General features: G+C 45.3%; 3 protein-coding genes across 3 annotated transcripts; 1 reads left to right on the top strand and 2 right to left on the bottom strand.

Moving 5' to 3' along the window:
• The first annotated feature begins 328 nt into the window (after nucleotides 1–328).
• Nucleotides 329–17,529, top strand: Pyd3 (beta-ureidopropionase pyd3). The gene is made up of 12 exons (XM_077677470.1): nucleotides 329–821; nucleotides 3,125–3,384; nucleotides 4,511–4,605; nucleotides 5,612–5,767; nucleotides 5,851–5,905; nucleotides 6,687–6,883; nucleotides 8,265–8,307; nucleotides 8,401–8,427; nucleotides 9,355–9,395; nucleotides 12,095–12,181; nucleotides 12,280–12,411; nucleotides 17,252–17,529. The coding sequence occupies exons 1-11, from the start codon at nucleotides 718–720 to the stop codon at nucleotides 12,382–12,384; spliced, it is 1,170 nt and encodes a 389-aa protein (XP_077533596.1). The 5' UTR covers nucleotides 329–717; the 3' UTR covers nucleotides 12,385–12,411; nucleotides 17,252–17,529.
• LOC144145758 (uncharacterized) lies at nucleotides 14,436–16,699 on the bottom strand. Its single transcript, XM_077677472.1, has 4 exons — nucleotides 16,221–16,699; nucleotides 15,847–16,060; nucleotides 15,093–15,189; nucleotides 14,436–15,022 (listed from the first exon to the last, which is right to left on the bottom strand). Exons 1-4 carry the CDS (start codon nucleotides 16,258–16,260, stop codon nucleotides 14,828–14,830), a joined length of 546 nt encoding a protein of 181 aa, XP_077533598.1. The 5' UTR covers nucleotides 16,261–16,699; the 3' UTR covers nucleotides 14,436–14,827.
• Nucleotides 17,512–21,621, bottom strand: LOC144145759 (zinc finger SWIM domain-containing protein 7-like). Its single transcript, XM_077677473.1, has 5 exons — nucleotides 21,434–21,621; nucleotides 21,322–21,343; nucleotides 20,625–20,806; nucleotides 18,411–18,436; nucleotides 17,512–17,745 (listed from the first exon to the last, which is right to left on the bottom strand). The coding sequence occupies exons 1-5, from the start codon at nucleotides 21,513–21,515 to the stop codon at nucleotides 17,641–17,643; spliced, it is 417 nt and encodes a 138-aa protein (XP_077533599.1). The 5' UTR covers nucleotides 21,516–21,621; the 3' UTR covers nucleotides 17,512–17,640.
• Nucleotides 21,622–21,746: the final 125 nt, after the last annotated feature.

Here is a 21,746-nt window from a genome sequence, read left to right as displayed (position 1 = left end):
TCATCTAGTTTACAAATTTGCCAGTAGAGGCAGCACATAAATAGTAGGCTCGTTTTAAAACTTTAAAGTTATGTTTGAAACTTTTACATTTTGTTAGCCTGCCTTATTTTTTTCAAAAGCTGCTGCATTTTTTTAAGCAGCATACAACATTTTGTAGTTAACTAAAGACTGTTCTATCTGCATGAGTCTTAGAAGACTTTACACTTCTTAAATTATATCATAGTAGTAAGCACAAAAATAACATTGGGATACTTTAGACTATACACCATTTACCTTGTATACATCTTTTAAAAGATTATACGCTGTTAGAAAATTACATACGCTGTGCGATGTTCCCCAGTAGTGGACATACCATGGTCATTCAATGCAACGCATGCACGGCAGCAGACGACACAGAGGCGTAAATTGGTGGATCACCCATGTCCATGTCCCCCTCCCTCTCTGACGCATTTACGTTGTCCTGGTTTTATCTGCGACGGAGCGCGTGGAGGAGAAAGATCACGACCCGAGCAGCCTCCCAGCATCCGGGGTTGCGCAAGTGAGCTTGAACTTCCACTCGCTGGGGTCAAACAGGTTTCGCCAGCGGACCTCGTCTTGAGCAAGTAGGTCGTCTTGCTGGCCCAGACGCCCAGACCGCTGTCAGTGGCCGTGCGGAGTAGTCGTCCCGTCCGTAACTTCTCGCGCCGTGACTGATATCTACTGTCGCTTTTGTGAGAAATGGCCGGTCAGGAGCTTGAGAGCGTCGAGAAGGTCCTTGCGGACCACTTGCCTCCGGAGGAGCTCCAGAAGGTCCGGAAAGTGTTGTACGGAAAAGAATTCGGGTAAGCTCCCTTTATCTGCCCCTCCATTGTGCTTCTCAGCTGACGTGTAAGGTGGTCATCACTCATATCCCGATCTTAAAAGTGCTGTGCAAAAGACGTGTCAGTAAATTCAGTTTAGACACAGTAGCACGTTTTCAAAGTTCCGTTTTTTTGTTGTTGTTGTATTTTGCGATGCTTACACCGTGCTTTTTTTTCTTACTTTTCTTTTATACATTCGCAAGAAGTGTCGTAGATTCGTACAAATCGAATGTGGACGTGCTTTTTTAGGCAAATATCTGCTCTCTTAATCAAATAAAAAACATCGGAAAAGGAAAACACGCAGCCGGATACATCAGGGTGAATCTTCAACTTTTATCCGCACCGCCTCCTCCGCTCCGTCCGGATTGAATGGGGGAAGCCATTTCTCGGCACATAATGTGAGGCATACGTGACGCGAATATTAATTCAGCTCGGGTTTCAATTGCGGGACGTGACGTGCCAGCTAGGTCATTGCAGGGGCAAGCAGGAAATAAAGGAATCCAGAAGCGATTCAGATGAATTACACCTGGGAACTAAATTATGTTGGCCCCGTTTTTTTTTTTTTTTATGAGTTGAATGCATATATAGTCGAACCAGCTAATGTTGATAGGCAAAAGGGGATGTACAAGGGAATGTTATGAAACTGCGAAGGCAAAAGAACATAGAAATAAAGGAAGATCACAGCACTGTGGCTCAGTTGACTTCAATGTGTACGCCCATCTTCTCCTGGTGCTATCAACTGTCATGTTTACCTGAGCCAAACACTTTCTTTTTGGTGTGGGAGAGCAGTGAAAGACGGGGCAAATAATAGACTGGATGATAATGGTTAACGTAATGTGGCCCGGCCAACTTGAAGTATAGCGTTCGCCGGTTAGTACTTCACAAAGTAGCTGTGTTAACAAAAAACAAAGAACATGTAAGAAACGCTTACAGAAATGCTGAACCGAAACACTGACTAAAGTTTGTTGGAAGAGGTCGGCACTGGGATACAAAACAGTCGCCAATGACGACAAAGCGCAGGACAGTTGAGAGTGGATGGAACAACCCCGCATGATTTAATGTATCTTCAAAATGCTATCCTTGAAGATCTGGAAAAAAAAGGGGGGGGAAAAAACTCACTCTTTTTCTACGTCCTTTTGTTTGCTTTTTCTTATCTTGTTGGTGCTTTGTGTCAATTGTCAAGTTTGCATCTTTAATTTAAACGTTTATTATAAAGCTCTCCATATCTGTCCTGAGGTGTCTATAGTGGCTGCAACTGGACGCCCTGTCCAAGCTGGCTTCCACTTTGCAAGAGCCTGCAATCGAATGGAGGTTGCGGAGGAAAAAGATCAATTAGCATGCTTCCCATCAACACCCCTCCACTGGTGTTACACCAAATCATTCTGTTTGTACAGTGCCTCATACAGCAGTGTTACCTGACAGGAGGGGGGTGGGAGCGATAGTTTTGTTGCTTTGCATTAACACATAATGTCTCGTTGCACATAATCTCACAAAGGTCTGTCTAAGCTCTAGTATGCATGCTAGTTCATCGTGAACTAGCAGTAGGATTATGTGAATATTTGGAATCCAGATGAGATGCCTTCCCGGCCAAGAATGTGGTTCTCTTTAGTGGACGCCACCGAAAATACTGGAAAAGAGGGCCAACAGGTATACGGGAATTGTGTTGGAATCATTTTTAGCATGTAGAGAAACTATAGAACTAAACAGGAGTATGTCATGTTTATGTGAACTCTTTGTCCTTCAAAAGGGTGGCAGTCCTAAATAATAATAATAATAACAATAACAATACGTTTATTATTATAATAACACCTATAATAACAATAATAAAAACACCTAATTTCTTTCTTGTGTGTGTGTTTCTCACACATACACACAGGCAAACAAATGCCAAATTTCCTTGGTTGTAACAACTCCCCCCAGTTTTGAAAGTCCCACGGGGAAACAAAGGTTCCTACTCTACTGTAGACATTCTTACGGAAGCGTTGCAAGCTGGGGCGTGTTGGAGTGGCATCCTGATTGGAACCAGCGTGGAAAAAACGTGCCTCACAGTTACAAACACACAAGGACGGTTGCTAGATGTCTGCTGTTCTTCACTGTGTCCCTGTTTTTGAGGCACTGTTTCCAGTCAAAAGGGCATACAATTGCCTGCATACAAGCACACATTCACACCGTGTCTTCATAACTTTTCTTCTGAGGGAGGGAGTGCACCCGGGACATTTCTGTTGCATGTAGCTTAATTGCTGTCCTCCCCCCGTGCACATAAACTGGCTTCACGGCCCCCGCAGGACCCTGGACCTGAGCCCCGAGGCGCTGGCCCTGGCCAAGGAGCACAAGTTTGAGCTGCAGGGCTACCAGGTGACTGCGGAGAAGGAGGAGATGCGGCCGCCGCGCGTGGTGCGCCTGGGCCTGGTGCAGAACCGCATCGTGCTGCCCACCACCGAGCCCGTGGCTGCGCAGAGGGAGGCCCTCCACCGACGCATCGAGACCATCGTCGAGGCAGCGGCCCTGTGCGGAGTCAACGTCATCTGCTTCCAGGAGACCTGGCGTGAGTGCCTCCTAGCTGGGACGGATACTTGCCAAGTGAAGTGGACCTAGGCGGTTTTACGCGCCGAAGCTACTCCTGGGTTATAAGGCGCACCGTAGTGGTGGGCTCTGGATTAATTCTCACCACCTGGGTATCTTTAACGTGTGCCCGAAATCTCGACACACAGGCGTTCTTGCTTTTCGCCTTCATCAGAAAAGTGCCCACCGTGGCCGGGAATCGAACCCGCGTCCTTGAGCTCAGCAGCACAGCTCCTTAGCCACTAACCCGCTGCGGCGGGTCCCCAGGGAGTCTAAACTAGTGGCACATTCGACTGTCCATTTGGGAGGGGCGAATTTTTCTGGCCCGTTGAGGCTGGTTGTCTGCATTTCATTGGACTTGGATCAACTCGCTCGAATGCAAAAACTGTTTGAATATTGTTCTCTGACCTGCTCACTTCGTGTTGATTTCGTTAATGGATCGATTAGCTGCTTCAGATCTATTTGCGAAATTCAGTTTAAGAATTCAGATTTTGGTTTGACATTCGGGAATTCCAAGTTTGCGTTCTTTTTGGGTGTTTGAGAGGATTTTGAAATGGATGCAGCGTGCATGTGGAACATTGTGGAACCACTCCAGTTCAGTTCAAAATGGGTGCAACTTCTGAATTCTTCTGTGAAGAGTGCCGTTGTGGACCACCTAGGGATCTCTCATTTGCATCGAAGTCTTGTGCACACAAGAGTACTTGTTCTTAAAAAGCAAGAAACCAAACTGACACCTTTGGGATGCTGACTTGCACCAATGTCGTATCCGCTGAGCTAGAGGGGTGGGTAGCAGTCTAGACTAAATTCACTTCACCCTACTGCGTCCTTCTTCACAGCAGCAATTCTTTGAACGCTATTACCAAGTTTACATTAGATTTACTGTGAAAGTTCGTTAGATCCAAATGGTATCTAAATCCTTTTGGAGTCCAAATGGTTCAAGTAAATAGGTGAGTCTGTTTAGTCTAGCAGGTGCTACATCTAAAAATAATGCCATTGTTGAGATGTGCTACATAACAACCCAAATAACTTTGAGTATGGTTCTGTTTAATTAAGCAGTTTCTATTGGACAGAAGTCTGTGGTACAATTGACGATGCTCTTTTTCTTTCAGACATGCCTTTTGCTTTCTGCACCAGGGAGAAAACTCCATGGTGCGAGTTTGCAGAGTCTGCCGAGCATGGGCCATCCGTTCAACTATGCCAGCAGGTGAAGCTTGCAGTGGATTAATCTGTTGTTTGCAGGAGATATCTTTTTTTTATGCATTGCGCAGGGCTACTGAAAGTTTATTTTACGCAGCTTATACTAAAATATGTGGCACATATTGGAAGCGCACAAAAAAGTATCGTTCTTGATTTACATCTTGAAGGGCTTTTTATGTAGTAAACCATGAGCATACCACCAAAAATTTTCACGAGTGGCCGGTAATGTATCAGTTTAAATTTACATTATGCAAATTTATTGTTAGTGCCCACAATTAATTTTATGCAGGAAAAGGTTGCCGCCAAAGCATCACACGCCAATAGGGCACATGCTGGAGCCTGTATACAAGCTATTCGTATTAGTTGTCATGCTACACTGTGTTTCTGTTGCCTTAATCTTTTTTTTTTGTCTTATTACAAGACACCATTAGAGCAGTCTACTTGTGCACTATAAGTGGGGAGCTATAAAATGATTTAGTTTCGAGTTCTTAAAGCAAGAGATGTTTTAAGGAAGCACACTGTTTGCAAGTTGGTATATGCACAATACAAAATTGCTCTGTCAGCTTACTGTAAAGCACACAAGCACTTGCCTCCTATTCACCAGAGCAAAGCACCCCCTTGTTCTTTATTTGAGACTTGCATAAATGCCAATGAACAATTCAAACAGCTTGATAACTTTGATTTCTTAATTAAAACAAAAGGTTACTTGAGTATGACCTTTCCGTTTAGCAGTTGGCTTTGGCACAAACCATTAATGTCTCAAAATGCTAGCTATGGACTTTGTTTTTTCACATATTTGTCACAAGTGCAGAACAGCTGTTATCACATTTGGCTTTTGTTAAATATGTTTTAACTGTACTTTGGCCCTATTATGATTTATGGCCTGTTTCATAATCTCTACTGCAGATGTGGGCAGAGTTGTTTAGGAGAGGAGGGGAAAAAGCATTAGTGGCCTTTTCTAAACTTCCTGTTTGGTATAGTCGTTCCTTCTTCTTTCTAACACGTGATTCCAGATGGCCAAGAAGCACAACATGGTCATCGTCTGCCCAATCCTTGAACGCGACGACTCCGACGTCCTGTGGAACGCAGCAGTGGTCGTCTCAAACAGCGGCGCAGTGCTGGGCAAATCCCGCAAGAACCATATTCCACGAGTGGGCGACTTCAATGAGGTGGGGGTTGCCGCACAAGTGTTGCAGTGTTAATTAACAAGAGGTGGCCCTTGTTCTCAACCGATCTTGAATTTGTATTACAGTCGACGTACTACATGGAATCAAAGCTGGGGCATCCTGTGTTCCAGACACAGTTTGGTAAGACCTTCTTTTTTTCTTTGTAGAGTACAGCACATGCCTAGGCTTGGAGCAGAAATTTGTCTGTTTATTCATTTGTTCTGTGTTGCATCCTCACTACTGCTATTGTCATCATCATTACTACAATCATCACCTGCAATATCCCTTGTTTGTACCAATTAACCCTTTGATGCCCAGTGTTGCCCAGGAGCAGCAACTCAAACAATATTTTCTCTCGCACTTTGTGGGGTTTTTTTTTTTCGACATTTATAACACCATCTATCGACAGACAAAGGATCCTGGACCTTTGAAAATTAAAGACGAGAGGGGCAGCACGTACCTCCGTGTGCTAAAAACAATATTTTTTACGCGTGTCAACTCGCATTGAGCCCGGGTGGCTCAGTGGGCTAGTGACAGGTAACCGAAATTGTGCTATTTTGTTGTTGTTACAAATGATAGCGATACAAACTTTACGTTGTTGTCTTCACTTGGACCATAAATTGTGGTGATCAAGGCAGCTCTCTTGATCAAGTGATATATGGGCAGCCAGTGCCCAGTATGTCCTAGTGTCTGTCCTAATGAACCAAATTTTTTTCTGACTTCGCATTTGTGATGTTGGAAGTCCTTTTAGACAATAAAAAACTTCTCACACTTAAGCAAAATACTAAAGTTTTGGGCATCAAAGGGTTAAATCAAAAGAGGGATTAACCTTAAATTTCTTTTTGCACAACTTTGAATGTCGTAGTTGTTGTAGACGCTGAAATTTGTCGGCAAGGGATACTACTTCCTCTTTCCCCAACAGGAAAGATAGCCGTGAACATCTGCTACGGGAGGCACCACCCCCTCAACTGGCTCATGTACGGCGCCAACGGAGCAGAGGTGGTGTTCAACCCCTCGGCAACCGTGGCCGGCTTGAGCGAGCACCTGTGGCACGTCGAGGCCAGGAACGCGGCCATCGCCAACAACTACTTCACGTGCGCCATCAACCGTGTCGGAACGGTAGGGGCCTCTCTGAATTGGAGCCGAGCCATTGAAGCCAACAGCGGCGTTTTTTTTTTAATGGCGCAAGATTAAAGAACATTGTGAGGATAAATGGGAACAGTTTCTGGATTCCCTGCTTTTCGTAGGCTGCGTAACTGTTTGTACTGAAATCCTTGCGTTGCTATTCATCGCGGCTGTGAATCGTTTGATCTGACAAATGTTGGCTCAATGGTAGCACTACACAATTGGCATCAATTGTGCCTTAAAATAGCAACTCTGAGTGATCTGAGATGTGGGAACCCAAGTTAAATCGCTGTCTTTGAAGGCAGACTATGGAGACTGATGTCTCTAACCTCAGCCTGAGACTCATGTCTCAGGGTTTTTAAGTTGTCTTGCTTTATTTGTTACATGCGATTAATATAAACAACTCAACAAAGCCAGTAACTGAAAAAAGTAAAAGTTAAGTAAATTAAAATTTTATTCTTGTCAAATTGCAGGTCACGCATAAAAAAACCAGAGAAAAACTCCTGAAGTTTCTCCCTTATATATTTTAGAAGCACCAGTTCTAGTGATTAGTAAAAAAAATTAGTATTTAAAAAGAAATTAAATCCCCTCGGTCTAACGACAATGATGGTTGAAACGCGAAGCTTTCTTGCACGTAAAAATCAAATGGTGAAGTGCCAAAGTCAAAGCTGCTACTGCAGTGCCCATGCAACGAACCCAAAGGAAGTGCCAAGTGTCCCGAATGCGATGGTGGTGCAATCAGATAGACGTCGGCTTCATAACAAGAGGGAACCAGGTTCGATATTGCAACCACAGGAAGCATTTGTAACTTTTTTTTGTTTGTTTCTTCATCATCGTGTGCCGTCCCATTGTGTAAAGCTGGCTTTCCTGAAGTGCATTTTTGGTTACAACACCACCATCAGTGAGGCTAAGAAAGCTTCGCTTTAAATCCAAACTGCTTCAACCGTGTCGGAATCTCGCAATTGGATCAACGTCGGCTTCAAAACACAAAAGACCGAGGTTCGATTCCGACCCCAGAAGCGTATTTTTCTTGTGTCATCATCATCATCATCATCCTGTGCCCTTCCATTGAATATGGTTTGCATTCCTGCTGCAGTGCATTTTGGTTATGCCACTGCCATCAGTAACACCGAACAAGCTTCACTTAAAAAAAAATTTTGTGTGTGCGTATGTGAACAGTTTTATAGCTTGCATGCACTTGGGGCCCCTCCAGAAACGTTCTCAACAGAGAAAGTGAAGAGCCTAAGAGCTGAGCTCGACTTATAAATGGCCGGCTGTCATGTAGCAACTTTACGAGCGCTGCATAGTGTCATTCACCGATCAAACATAGTGCGGCCTGCACCATGGTAACTGCTTTCTCCGTTTCACCCCGCAGGAGGTGTTTCCTCGGGAGTTTACCTCTGGTGACAAGAAGCAAGGTAGGCCTGCATTAGTTAAGCGTGCCCATTGATTCAGAAATCGTTTTGGAGCTTCCCCAACGCTGTTTGTTTTTCTCGTTTACCTTCCACCAGCTCACAAGGATTTTGGACACTTTTACGGTACGTTGACAACTTTTCTCAAGGCGCATGACAGTTTAAAAATGCACCCTTGTTCGATTTGATACAGTAAAAGCTCGTTAATGGGAACTCGAAGGGGACCATAAAATTGTTTGAATTAAGGGGAGTTCGAATTACCTTGTAGGCGCTAGAATAAATGGACATCGTGCCACACTGCGCAAGCAGAACACAAAGAAGCCACCTCTAAACTCATCATTGCAAATTAGGCGCTACCGAACGTTTGTGGCACTTGATTTCGTAAATATTGTTCGTGGAGCTTGAACAGCGAACAAAATTAATTGATCTAATGTCAAAATAATGACGCTGGTCATGCTTGAAAACGGTTTTATTTGCATGACAGGGTCAAGGCAATCAAAATTAAAAATACTCGGTCGATTCCGTCTATGTTGGGCCGACTCCTGGGCCGACTTCTGCGAGAAGCGATGAAAACCAGAGGATCCTAGTTTGAATGAACCGGTCTGGATACCGACGCATTCAAATTATTGGTAGTTTTCCCCCATTGAAGTGTACAGGGCTCTGCCGGGACCAGGGCATCAGTTTGAATTAACGAGCTTTTACTGCATATCCTTGGTGGAATTCGATCGACGAACATAGCATGTAAGAAATTACGAAAAAGAATCTTAGAGCCTGACATGTATCTTTTGAAGTTCCATCGGGTTAATTGTCTGAAGAAAAAGAAAGGCATGTTGTTTACCTTGCAAGCATTTGTGTGTTGTTTGCCTACAAATTTTATATTTAGCAAAACTGCAAAAGGTGCAGCACCATGTCATTCTATCTATAAAATGAGCATGAATAAAAGAAAGATTGCAATGCGAGCAAAAAAGAAAAAAAGCCCATGTTAGTGCAGTATTCGACCAGTCTCCATTGAAAACCACATGTGTGCCTTTTCTGCTGCTGCATGTGTTGCAGGCTCCAGCTATGTGACTGCTCCCGATGGAAGCCGAACCCCTGTAAGTTCATCACCCTACCCAACATGTAGATTGGTGGATATCTAAAGCACTAACCACATGGAGCGATTTTTTGCAAGCAATGCAACGAACGATGCGACGGAGATCCACAATCGCTCATTCCAGTCGCTTGCTGAGGCAACCACATGAGAGCGATCGCGAAAGCGATCGCACAAGTGACTTTGAAACGCGATCCCAATACTGCTGCACAGCGCGCAATATGATTATCGAAGTAAACACAGCTGCAGGGTTTTTTTATGTGTGCATTTGTCACAAAACTGGAAATTAACGTATTTCAGTGAGCAGAGGGTCATACTTTTCTAGGATGCACTGTGCCGCCGCTCGCCCTTTCCCCTCATTTTCTCCCTGAGCTGGAAATTGCGCCTCTTAAGGCTCTCTCCTATTGGCTGGTCGCTCAGGCCACTTCCAACTGGTGAGCAACTTTTTCTTGAGCGAATCAATGAGCAATTTGGTCCGCGGCAAAAAGTAGTTCATCACTAGTCGTGTCGCTCCCCTAATCACTTGCAAAATCGCTCCATTTGGTTAGCGCTTAACTCTTTCGTTACGGCGGAAAAACGGCCGATTTTGAGTGCTTCCACAAAACTATTTCTTTATCTTGAGCTAGTGGACACATTTAGCATTGCTATGCATGGAATTGTAGCTTATAGATTGCTCTTACAAACACATAACAGCAGTTTTGTGAAAGGTACAATTACTTACTGTTTATTAGTCAAATAATCAGAAAAAAATGCACAAAAAAGTATACACGTAACGTATATAGGCGATTGTAATGAGATTAAAAATTATTTTAGGAATTCTAAGATATACAAATTGTTCCTGCATTTCTTGGCTGATTCAATATATATATCAACTCTGTACACCAAGTTTTGTATTTTTGTGGGCTCGTCAACCTAGCGGAACTGATGGCTGTGCCACTCCTCGAAGCCACTCGAGTGTAAGTCGGTCATGCATCCAAGCACACTTTTTTGTGTTCTGACACAAAATCCTTTTCACTTTAGTGGTAAAAAACCAGAAAAAAAATCCAGCACTCTTGAGAAGTGTAGCGCATCGCTCCGTAGCAGTAATCTGACATGAGTGCCAGGCTATCATGAAGGCGATAACGCAATATGACGCGGCGCATTTGGCAAGATATCCCCATTGTACGTTGTCCAGACTCTACACATCAATGTGTAAAGCCGCAGTCGTCAGATAGGAAGCCCGTTTTGTTTATAAATACAGCCCAAATACAGCGGGCGCTGTTCTCACACAACTCGCCAGTATCGTAGGTTCAAGTTTCACTATTGGTGCGGTCTCTGCACGCGAAATATCAACAAAACATAATAAAATCGAAAAATTAGTTCTCAATAAATACGCCAAATGGCGTTAGTTGTCCGCCAGCCGCCGTTTATAGCTTTCGCATGACGTTTGAAATCATCGGAACTCAATGTCCGATGGTCTATGGCAGGGGTTCTCAAGCATGTTGCTCCCAGGGAACCCTGCTAAGCTCCGTGAAGTGCCAAGGAACCCTCCCCCCCCCTTCTCCCTGGCCATTTTTCATTCTGTTCATGCTACATTAACGTGCAATAAATTCAAAAGCAAGCAAGAGTGTTTTTTCCCAGTCGATTTTGCGTAAGCGCGTACGCTAGCGGTACCTATCTCCAAACAGCAGAAATGCGCATGGGGGTAATATACGGCCGAGATTCAAGTGCAATAGCTTAACCACGCGGCCCGTTTTCGGAGTCTGGCTGGCTACAAGCTGCTGGCGAGATTTATTTTGCAGCTCGCGCGTTTCTGTTATGCGCCGAGATGTGCTTACTGACACTCGGGCGTGAGTTATTGGAGGTTCCTCAAATCGATCGCACCTCGGGTTCACCGTATAAGTGACTTCGCGACTGCGGAACCAGGAATTTATCAGTGGCTCGCGGAACCCTGAGGAGGGGCCTGCGGAACCCCTAGGTTCCGCGGAACCCACTTTGAGAAACCATGGTCTATGGCGCCATAAGGAAAGAGTTAAGGCGTTGTGCTGGTGAGCCCAAGGACGCGGGTTCGATTCGCAGCCACTTTTCTGATAGAGGCGAAAAGCAAAAAAGCCCGTGTGTACAAGATTTCAGCGCACATTAAAGATTTCCAGGTGGTCAAAATTAATCCAGAGCCCTCCACTACGGCGCGCCTCATCACCTGCATTGCATCGGCGCGTTAAACCCTACAATCAATCAATCACTGGTTCACTAGAGGGCATAGCAAGTCCTCATTATATAATGACATACAGAAAAAAATAAAGGCAGCATGCAAACTTGCTCATCTGTTGTTGCTTCTGCGACTCGTTATATAACTAACATTCTGCCCTACACTAACTTATTTAAATTCAGCATCCCACCAAAGAACTCTGCTGCCATCAAGCTGTGCTCAAAATAAGTGCCACAAACCTAGGTAGTCACCCGGGTCTTTGTTTGCAAGCTAGCACGTGAGCTTTCATAACTTGGACTGGTTTTTTTTTCTGAATTGAGATTGTAAAACCGCATGTCTTCAACTGACCTGTGTTATATCTTCTGCAGCTTGAAGCACACCATGAACACAGTAAGGCTTAGAGTGCTTGCTTCCTTTTGTGAGACGCAATGTGAGAGGCAGCAACTACAAGTTCTTTTATAATTGTAATGTGTCAAAACCTGAAATTAAGCCCTTGCCATGTTTGGTCATTCCAGGGGCTGTCCAGGACCCAAGACGGCCTCCTGGTGACCGAGGTTGATTTGAACTTGTGCCGTCAAGTCCGAGATGCCTGGGGTTTCAGGGTGAGCATGTCAACGTGTATATTCCAGGTTGCCAGATTAGCAAAAACTTGCTGATGATGGCATGTGCTTAAAATAAACATGATTGCCGCGTGTTGCAGATGACTCAGCGCACGGAGATTTATGCGGATGCCCTCTACTGGGTTGCTCAGCCATCGTTTGAGAAGCAGGTGATTACCGACCCAACAGTTGGCGCCGACTACTGAGTCCACTGCGTTCTCCACAGAATCAAGGTATGCAATGGCATTGCCTGGTGCGCACAGACAGTGGATCCTTTTTCTAGTTTATTACTCAATAACTTGCACCTTGCAGTTATTTATTTTCTGTGGTTGCTATGTGGTGTTGTACTACTACTAAGATTATGAGGTCACAGGTTCAATGCCTGGCCATGCCTGCCATTTTTTAATGGAGCGAAAAAACAAACTCTTGTGTCCGAAAATTCTGGTAAGCCTTAAAGGGGCCATGCTGACAAAATACTACAAGTTTGTTTTATAGTGCCCCCAGTGCTTGTCCGGAAGCAAACGATGCTTTATTCACTGCGAAGTTAATCAGTTTAAGCTAAAATTTTGGTTCTCGCACCAAAACGTGTTTGAATGACTTTCGCAATGACGTCATAACGACAGGTCTTTCAGCTAAACTTGGTGTGGAGTGGAGACTTGCTGTTAGTCAACCTAGATGGCACCACCACACCGCGGCAAACCGTTTTCTGCCTTTGGTTTGTTTGTGACCGTATTTAAACCTGTCTTGTTTTTGTTCATGGACAAAATATTCATTTCGTTAAACATGGTGCTCGCTCGACAAATATGGTGACGTAAGACACCGTCGCTTGCGTCAATCGGCCAGTGTCGTCTGACACAACCCGAAAACGCTCCAGTGCTGCGCATCTAAATGAAGCATAAGGTCTCTTCGATTTGGCTTGCACTGGCTGCACTAGTTCCGAAAAGTGCCGCAGCGGTGCCGGCCGGTGTCGCGCGCGTGCAGCGCCGGTTCAGGAAGTGCTGGTGCAGCCACGACACTAGCGCGCACCGGATACAACCAAAACGAGGACACAAGTGTAGGCCTGCAGCAGCAGCCGGGAGACGCGAACGTGAGCTTTGTGCATCGCGAGCATGGATCGGCTGTCAGACATGGCACTTTTCGAAGCTGCCGCGCAGCTACGCGACTCCGACAGCGACGGCAGGGAGTATAGTGATCCGTGCAGTGACTCTGACGACGAGTTCGCCACCGTGTGCATTTCCGTGGCGTGCGCGTTGGTACGCGAAGACGCCAATCGTGCGTCTGGCTACGAGCGTGTTGTCAGCAGATACAACGAACAAGAATTCAAGAGGCTGTTCAGGCTGTCGAGGGAGACGTTTGATTGTCTGAGCTCAAGGTTCAGCGCTTCGGCCTACTATCCGAGCGCAGTGCAAGGCCGGCAACAAATATCAGCTCAGAGTACGTGCCTCATTGCGCTTGTGTACATACATCGGCTCGCAAGTGTCGATGTACGCGATCGGAGACAAGTTCAACGTGACGGAGTCGTCGGTGCATGCCTGTGTCACAGGGGTCATTCACTTCCTCCACTCAATTTGCGCTGAAGTCATCGGCTGGCCAAGTAGCGTGGAGGAAGTGACGCGCATCAAGGCCAGGTTTCTTGCCAAGAGCGGTGGAAAGGGCCTTGGAAATGTCATTGGCTGCATCGACGGGTCGCATATCGAAATACTGACGCCAAGTGAATCGGCCAAGTCGTATTTCAACCGCAAGAAGTGGCCTTCTATCATCTTTCAAGGCATCTGCGACGATAGAAACAAGTTCCGAAACGTTTTCATCGGGTTCCCGGGCTCGGCGCACGACGCCCGCGTCCTGAGAGAGAGTCCCCTCTTCGAGCGCGCAGCCGTCGAGTGCGGGAAAAGCTACATTCTTGGGGACAGCGCGTACCCCTTGATGCTGTGGCTCATGACCCCATTCAGGGACAACGGGTGCACATTTCCCACGTGGAAAAGTAACTTTAATAGGCGACATAGCCAGCAGAGTGGCCATTAAGAACGCCTTCAGCCTCCTGAAACAGCGTTTTAGGAGGCTGTACTTTGTAGACGCCAGAACTGTTGAGCAGTCCTGCTACATTGTAATGGCTGTGTGCGTTCTGCACAACTTCTGCAACGACGACAGACTTCCTGCAGGAGCTGACGTCATTGCGCCGTGATGATGATGTGGGCAACGACGCCTCCGAAGGGGACTTCGACTGCAACCAACGAGGCTACGCTCAGGCTTTGAGAGATTGCATTGCTAAAGAGCAGTGCTAATTGTGGACACCCTTGCCCTGCCAACGCAAAGTCGACATGAAAGTGCCTTGTGTTACCACATATCCGACATCACGGAAACTGCTATGTTGTTGAACTGCATCCACTGTGAAAGGCTGGGAACTATCTGAAAAAGGGTGGTGTTCACATCATGTGCAAACCATGTGCATAGAGAACATTTGCATGAAAACAGAGTTGGCACTGCTAGAAGAAACATTTGCATGAAATTAAAAAGTGTGCAGTCCTGACACGCCGTCTTTATTGTTTGTTTCACTTGTCCTTTGTCGCAAGCAGATCTATGAGGCGGTCGAATTTTTGCATTCGCTCCTCGTGGCGCTTTGCCTTCGCCTCTTGCCACTGCTGGCCGGCTTTATGGCCTTTTCCCTGGCCTCCTCTTGCTTCGCTTTGGCCTCCCCCATCTTTTGGAGCGTCTCCAAGAGTGGACCAAGCTGCGACCTGCTATGCTGCACTCTCTTCGGTACAGGGCCCCCCTTGTTGTGCACCGACAAGTCCTCAGGAGGTCCATCTCCTCCACCCTCAAGGTCCTTCGGCTGCAGTGCTGGCCCTGGTGAAGTTGTGGATAAACGTCACGCCAACAGACAGCACTTTGCTTACACAATGCAATTTTCTCTTACCCTGGGTGGGTTCCCTCCTGGTAGGATTGCCTTCCCAGGCTCCAAAAGGATCCTTGGGTTTATGCTATGTTCCTTCTCTAGAACTGCGGCAAGCTCCCTGTAAGAACATTTCAATGGTTAAACAGGTTCATGGTGTCTCGAGGTGACTCAGGGTATGAGGGATGCCAGAACTGTTGCATAGTTCAATAAATAATTCCAACTTACTCCTCGTGTGCGCAACTTGTGGGGGCACGGCCAGTGGAAGTATTGAAGTGTTATTTTTTTTTTGCCTTATATGATCGGTACAAACTCTTCCATTTATTTTCCACTTGGGTGGCCGTCATATTGCATAGGAACTCTTTGTTGATGAGCTCTGTTATTTTAATCCAGAGCTGTTTTTTGTCCTAAACACAAAAGAAAAGCACAGCTGAAGTAATGTATGGGTAAAGTAAAGTAACACTTGACTGACACGAGTCGCATGCTAGGGGTGCACAACGTTTTATTTATAACTTAGTAAACATGCGCTGCTATAAAGTGCCGTTCTATCAGGATATTAGTATTTCAGCTGTCACATATTTGAAGCACTCGAAGCAGGAGGAAAAGATGTGTGAACGCTAGCATTCTGTGAATAATTTTAAATTGCTTGGAACTAGAAATTCGAGCGACAATGCCAGCGCCCCTGTACAGTTCATTAGCAGCTACTGCGTTCAGAGATCTAGCGCGGGGAGAAATTATGGCATCCTGAATGTAATTCTGCACACAAAGAATAACATACCAGAGTGTTCTGGTCTTTCCCACCAAGTCCTTGAGCGCGGTGTACTGGGCGATGTAGAACTTCGTTTTCCGGGCGCTCCACAGTTCCCCCTCATTTTCAGCCAGTGCGGCTGCACCATCATCGCCGTCACTGCAGGCGGAAGTCGGCGGTAGCGCCGGAGGGGGCAAATTCTCATCGCCGGCTGCCGTGAACCGCAACGTTACGTGCTGCCCGTCTGCAAAAGTACACACCAGCATGTATAAAGTCGGCACAGCCTTTGAGAAATCCCAAACTGCGACCCAAAGCAACGCGACGAGGCCGACATGGCTACGACCAAAAATAAAACCGCTCTTGAACGCTACACGTGTTTATCGCCGGCATGCAACAACGCTTACCGGACGCCTCGTACAGGTAGCAGCCGCTGTCGCCCTGCATGGGTGACCCGTCCGGGCTGTGAAGGAGGTACACGTCCTTCTCCACGCCGTCAAACGACGCGCAGCGTCGTCTGCTACGCGTTGGGCGGCCCGTACGCCATGCTGCACTATTCCGGCACCTCCTTTTCGGCGAGTGCACGGCGACCGAGAACTAGTGCCGAGGTGGGCCTGCACTGTACCTGCACCTTGGCAAAACGAGGAAGGAAGTGCAGAGGGCGCGCGCGGCACCGGCAAAACGAGGACGACGGTGCTGCACCCCTTGAACTGGTGCAACTAGTGCAGCCAAATCGAAGAGACCTATAGTGTGTGCAGTACCAACAGCAGTGCGCATCGGTACTTCTGTGTTTACGTGTGCTTTCGTAACTTCCACTGTTTGTCCCACCATTATTACGGCTTTAAAAAGAATGTGCCCTAAATTTAAGCGCAAATAGCTCGTTTGGCAATCTTATAGGCTCTGCCTAATTTGTTTGCTTTTCCCGGCCTCCACCAATCGCAGAGCTGGCTGGTATGACATCATAGGTTCTGTTGCGGGAAATGATCTAGTGGGTCGCATGGCCATTCCCTTTTTTCCTAATTATACAGCTTATTTGAGCGAAGTTTACGTTAAAAGTGGCGTCAGCATGATTACAACAAAGCAATCTTTTGAATGAACCTAACTTGCATTTTGTCTTCATGGCCCCTTTAAAGGTCCTGAGGTCGACTCAATTAATTCATAGCCCTCCAATTACAGTGCGCCTCAAAGCCCAGATGTAGTTTCCAGTGTTAAACACCAATCTCAATTGAACTGTGTTTTGAGCTCTGTTTTCTTGCAACAGTAGTAGAAGGATGAGGATTGTAATTAGCTAAAAAGCAGAAATAATTGACTTTGTGTGCACTCAGCCAGTTTGTGCAACGCAGCATGCCTCAATGCATTACAGTAAGCTAAATTAAGTGTCATTGAAATAGCTAGAATATCATTAAACATGGTTGCATGTGTTTTGTTTATTTTACAGGTTTTGCTGTGCAATGGCCCAAGTGTGCTGCTGGCAGGTTGAAAACAACACCACTACAAGTTCCTTTTTACTGGTTTCTGTTGGCCTTTTAGAAGTATTTCACCTACGTATTTTATTCGCTATTGGATTCAGGAGTACTATCACTTTTTAATATTGGCTGCTCAAAGGAACCTTCGCATGCAGGATCGCATATATTTGGATGCCAGTGGGTTTATATGGAACAAACGCTTTATTTTGGAGAACTTTTTTATACAATAAAATATATGTACACACGTTTACGAGCTTGTGTCATTGTTTGCGAACTGTCAAGTGCGTGGGTGTTCTTGCACTTGGGCACTGCTCTGTTGCTGCTACCTAGAACAACATCCTAGGATGGTGATAGCATGGATTTACAGCAAACTTTGCAACAAGTATGCCATTGTCTCGTCTGTGCAACTGGAGTCTTCACATTTCCCAAGAGCTTCAGCCAGTCTCGATGCAAGCACATGCTTACACTGCAAGGAAAAGACAATCCATCAAAGGTTATGCAAAGCAATGCAAGAATGTATCCATTTATTACGTTAAAGTGAGGGGGGGGGGGGGGTGCTAAAAAGGAACTGAAGCAAAAACGGTTAGTGGGGCTTATGACTGTCCTGTTTGGCAAATTACGGGGATAATTCATGCCCAAAGGCACTTGGCAGACACAGCTAAGGATGTCCAAGGTAAGAAACATGGGTGAGGCGATGCTTTTTGAAGGATCTCTCAATAGTGGAGTTTGGGAAGCAGTGGCTATCAAAAGCGCAGCCCTAGAAAATTTCAAAAATAAAAAAAAGCATAGATGGGTACGGGCTGCAGCAAGTTTGTTACCACTTATTCTTCATGCTGTTTTGCTATGTGTACTAGATGAGCTGCTTGGACATTGAGATTGGTACTTATTTCAAGTTTAATGCAAATATCTCAATTAGTGCCTTACAGTTTATTCTTATTCGTATTGTATGTATGATGGGGAAGATTTTAAAACTACTGGCGAAGAGAAACATGCGCGCAGAATTGGTTCACGCACTTTTTGTAACACAAATATTGTAGCAATACTTCTAACATAAACCCAGATGTGAAGAGTATTCTTTTTTTTTTCTAGTTTGACACCCTGCTAAAGAAACCCACATGACTCTCTCCTTACCATAGGAATCTCTGGCTTTCGCAGCACTGCAAAAAAAGAAAAAGGAACATCACATTGACATATGATGCCAGACATATGGGTAAATGCTTCTGATGTCCGATAAATTGCCTTATACGAAGTATCCTAATGCAGCCAAACAATGCCTTCACTCAATGTCCTACTGGTTGCATGTGTGCAGCACAAGAGCAACATTGCACCCAGGGTTAAACTAAACCTGCTTGAATTTGTTCTGGGTGACGGTGGGATAATCAGGCCCAGTTGTGCCTTGTAATCAACTAAGAACATACAACAGAAGCGCTGCGAAATATAAATTTCAATAACGTATAGAACTTTTTTCGCATGTGTTAAAGCGCTTTATGAAAACACCACTGAGCAGTGTGTCTAACATGAATGACTGGCTGAGGTGGCAAAAATAAATCGGGAAAAGTGAACCAAGGAAGCAGTGGCTGGTGGCGTCAATAGACCACTAAAATTGTGCTTGCAATGGCAAATCAACTGCGTTATTTGCAGTACTCAAAGTAAACACTTACTACAATGAAATCAGTCTATTTAAATTTTTCCTCCATTCCAATTGCTTCATGGTCTTAACTGAGGTGAAAAGCCTCCCTGCTTTCGACAAAATACCATTCATAGTGAAGCCCGTTTCTGTCCCAGTGCTTTGTTAGAAAGAGGGTTAACTCTATATGACTTTGAAATAGAACCACTTCCTATCCTGAAGGCTACTTGCCAACACAGCAAGTTCTAACAAAACTGGTTGCTAAGCTAGTTGGTTCACATGCGGCGTACATCCGGCGGGTCCGGTAACGCGAACCGCCGCCCGAGCGAGCGTGAGAAACGCACCTTCAGCGCGCCGTGAAATGCACGTCCACTACAGTAATAAGTTGCCAGCACACCCAACAATTAAGGCCATTAAAAAGGAGGGGAAGAAATGCAAGTGCACAATCCAAAACCTGATTATGAAGGCACGTCTTTAGTCCGAACAGGTTGGTGCATGAATTTAAATTTGGGAGTTTTTGCACTGCACAGGTAACACACCTTTAAAGCAAAAACTGTCGTAGTGGGACCGATGGCATTCTGTAAAAAAAAACTAATGCATTTCCCCATTGACCAGTTGTTCAGCCAAAAGGCTCTGATAAGATTGCTGGACACTTAGTGTGTGCGTGAACCCGGGCTTCATGTATCACGAAACTTGCGCTGAATAGACATAAACAGACGAAGGAAGACGGACGATGCGCAACTCACAACTATTTATTTGCAGGACATTGCATAAAGCGGACGTTGCATAAATGATCGGCTTAGGGAGCACGATTTATCAATCAAGAAAGGCACTGGAATCACATTTGCCCATGCATTGCCGTGATTGTGGTTGTACGCCGCGCCTCAAAGAAACCATTATCATTGACAGAAGCCATGACACTGTGGCGCGTGAGCTTTCAGAATCGTACTTCATTCAAAAAAATCGCAAGGGGTGCATCAGTGAACCATCATTATCACTTTTTAGCAATGAGTTTCGTTTTTTTAGACAGCAAGCGGTTGGCGGGCTCTGAGTATTGTGGTGTTGCCATCGATTTTACTATCTGCTTTTATGTGTTTTTTCTGTCTTGCAGAAGCCTATATAAGGCAACTTCTTTTCCTGCAAATAATTAGTTGTGAGTTGCGCATCGTCCATCTTCCTTCGTCTGTTTATGTCTATTCAGCGCAAGTTTCGTGATACATAATGCACCAACTAGCCCAACAGCACATCGTACTGAACCCGGGCTTCCATTGTGTCAAAACAGTTACTTGAAAAATTGTGAAAAAGGAATAGTTTTATATAAGACAATCCCCGCATCGATCATGAATAAGGAGTGCAATATTATATTATTATATCATAAACCACATATCGGTATACATTTATATTGTTCATAGGTGCATTTACTTATTGTGCGAAAAATCGTCGCATGGGTTAGTTCTTAATCTGCAATTTGGGTCTCTGAAGATTTGACGATCGATTGGACGCACTTTTGGCTTTCGCGCTTCACTCAAGTTTCTTTAGGAAGGGATGGTAAATTTTTCAAAAAAGGACTGCAGGAGACAAAACATACATGTATGCATCTGCCCATGCAAAATGTTTGTGCAACTTGTAAACTCGTATACAGGCAGGAAATGTCTTTTCCAGAGTTGCGTGCAAGTCTAAGGGGTGATCACAAGTGTTGAAATGTCTACAAGGCTCACCTTGGCGCAAGTAGGAGTCGCAAGTACAGAAGTTGCTGCCCGGAAGGCAAGTGTAGGATGCCCTCGTTTCACCGGCAACTTGGTACACGACCCGGCCACGGGGACAGGTCAGTCGCCTGACACGCCGTCTGTCGACGAGCTTCAGCGCAGGTCTCAAGGGAGCTCGGAAGATCCGGTCGAGTCTGCGAAGCACCAGCACAGTAACTCCCATGCGAGACGAGACATTCGTACCAGAGGACTCTGACCGTACTATTCTAGCGAGCGCCCCAGGAATTAGGATTGTAGGTAGTTCGTTTGTTGATTACTACCAATCGTCATTTTAGGGATTATAAACATTATCGGGCCACTTAGCGATGATTCGTTGTCTTAATGTTACTGCGGGTCTTCGTGTGTGCGAAGTCCTGGTGGATTTGATGTAGTTTTTATGCTTACAAAAATGATGAGTAACCGCGGGAATCTCGCATAACATTCAATAGTTTACAGATGCTTACGGCATAAATACGCAGAAATGTATAATAAATGTAAAGCGGGGTTTCACACGCCGAACCTTGCTTGGTTTGAGTCCGAAAGCAGATGTTGGCACTACACAAGCGCAGGGCATTCGATACAAGCGGCAGCGTAGAACATTAACGGGAATTCAGAAAAGATCGATTTACAGACTGCAGCGTTACATCAAAACGGGAGTAAACGTACTCACTCAATCAATGTTTTTGTTGAAACTGAAACATCAAGAAACAACAGTGTAAGCGACTGGCTACCACGTGAAACATGCAGCAAAAGACTTCGGCGAAGTATTGTAGGACACGTACTTGTTTTCTTCTCGGAGAACTCTTTGGAGAGATTTTTCAACAGAACCTTACTGACTTCGATGTGAGTTTCGATGAAACTCATGCTAATTTGGGAATTCGCTATCTTCAGGTAATGAGGAAACAAATTTGGGCGCTTTTAAGCAAGCGCGCGTATTTACCAATGTGCCCAGCAGCAGTGCAGAGGCCGGCTAGGCGTAGCTGACAGCGTCCGATAAATTACAAGTTAAAGTATTTTTGATACAAAATATACCTTATGTTTTTTATTTATCTTTTTAAATTTTGTGCATTTTAAATACTTGCTACAAACAAAGTG

The sequence above is a fragment of the Haemaphysalis longicornis genome, unplaced genomic scaffold (assembly GCF_048455015.1).
Source record: "Haemaphysalis longicornis isolate Haplotype H1 unplaced genomic scaffold, Haemaphysalis longicornis Haplotype H1 scaffold_7, whole genome shotgun sequence".
Taxonomy (NCBI): domain Eukaryota; kingdom Metazoa; phylum Arthropoda; class Arachnida; order Ixodida; family Ixodidae; genus Haemaphysalis; species Haemaphysalis longicornis.
The sequence above is the reverse complement of the archived record's forward strand: the minus strand, read 5'-3'. Positions and strand labels throughout refer to the sequence as shown.

What these genes read in the sequence shown, in the direction of transcription:
- Pyd3 (XM_077677470.1), top strand. Translation starts at nt 718, where the DNA reads ATGGCCGGTCAGGAGCTTGAGAGCGTCGAGAAGGTCCTTGCGGACCAC. An exon ending in GAGTGGGCGACTTCAATGAG is followed by an intron (nt 5,768 to 5,850) that starts GTGGGGGTTGCC and finishes TTTGTATTACAG; the next exon opens with TCGACGTACTACATGGAATC. An exon ending in TGTGTTCCAGACACAGTTTG is followed by an intron (nt 5,906 to 6,686) that starts GTAAGACCTTCT and finishes TTTCCCCAACAG; the next exon opens with GAAAGATAGCCGTGAACATC.
- LOC144145758 (XM_077677472.1), bottom strand. Translation starts at nt 16,260, where the DNA reads ATGCAGGGCGACAGCGGCTGCTACCTGTACGAGGCGTCCG. An exon ending in CTACCTGTACGAGGCGTCCG is followed by an intron (nt 16,061 to 16,220) that starts GTAAGCGTTGTT and finishes GTACTTTTGCAG; the next exon opens with ACGGGCAGCACGTAACGTTG. An exon ending in CAGGAGGGAACCCACCCAGG is followed by an intron (nt 15,023 to 15,092) that starts GTAAGAGAAAAT and finishes CAACTTCACCAG; the next exon opens with GGCCAGCACTGCAGCCGAAG.
- LOC144145759 (XM_077677473.1), bottom strand. Translation starts at nt 21,515, where the DNA reads ATGAGTTTCATCGAAACTCACATCGAAGTCAGTAAGGTTCTGTTGAAA. An exon ending in GTTCTCCGAGAAGAAAACAA is followed by an intron (nt 21,344 to 21,433) that starts GTACGTGTCCTA and finishes TTGATGTTTCAG; the next exon opens with TTTCAACAAAAACATTGATT. An exon ending in GAAAGCCAGAGATTCCTATG is followed by an intron (nt 17,746 to 18,410) that starts GTAAGGAGAGAG and finishes TTTTCCTTGCAG; the next exon opens with TGTAAGCATGTGCTTGCATC.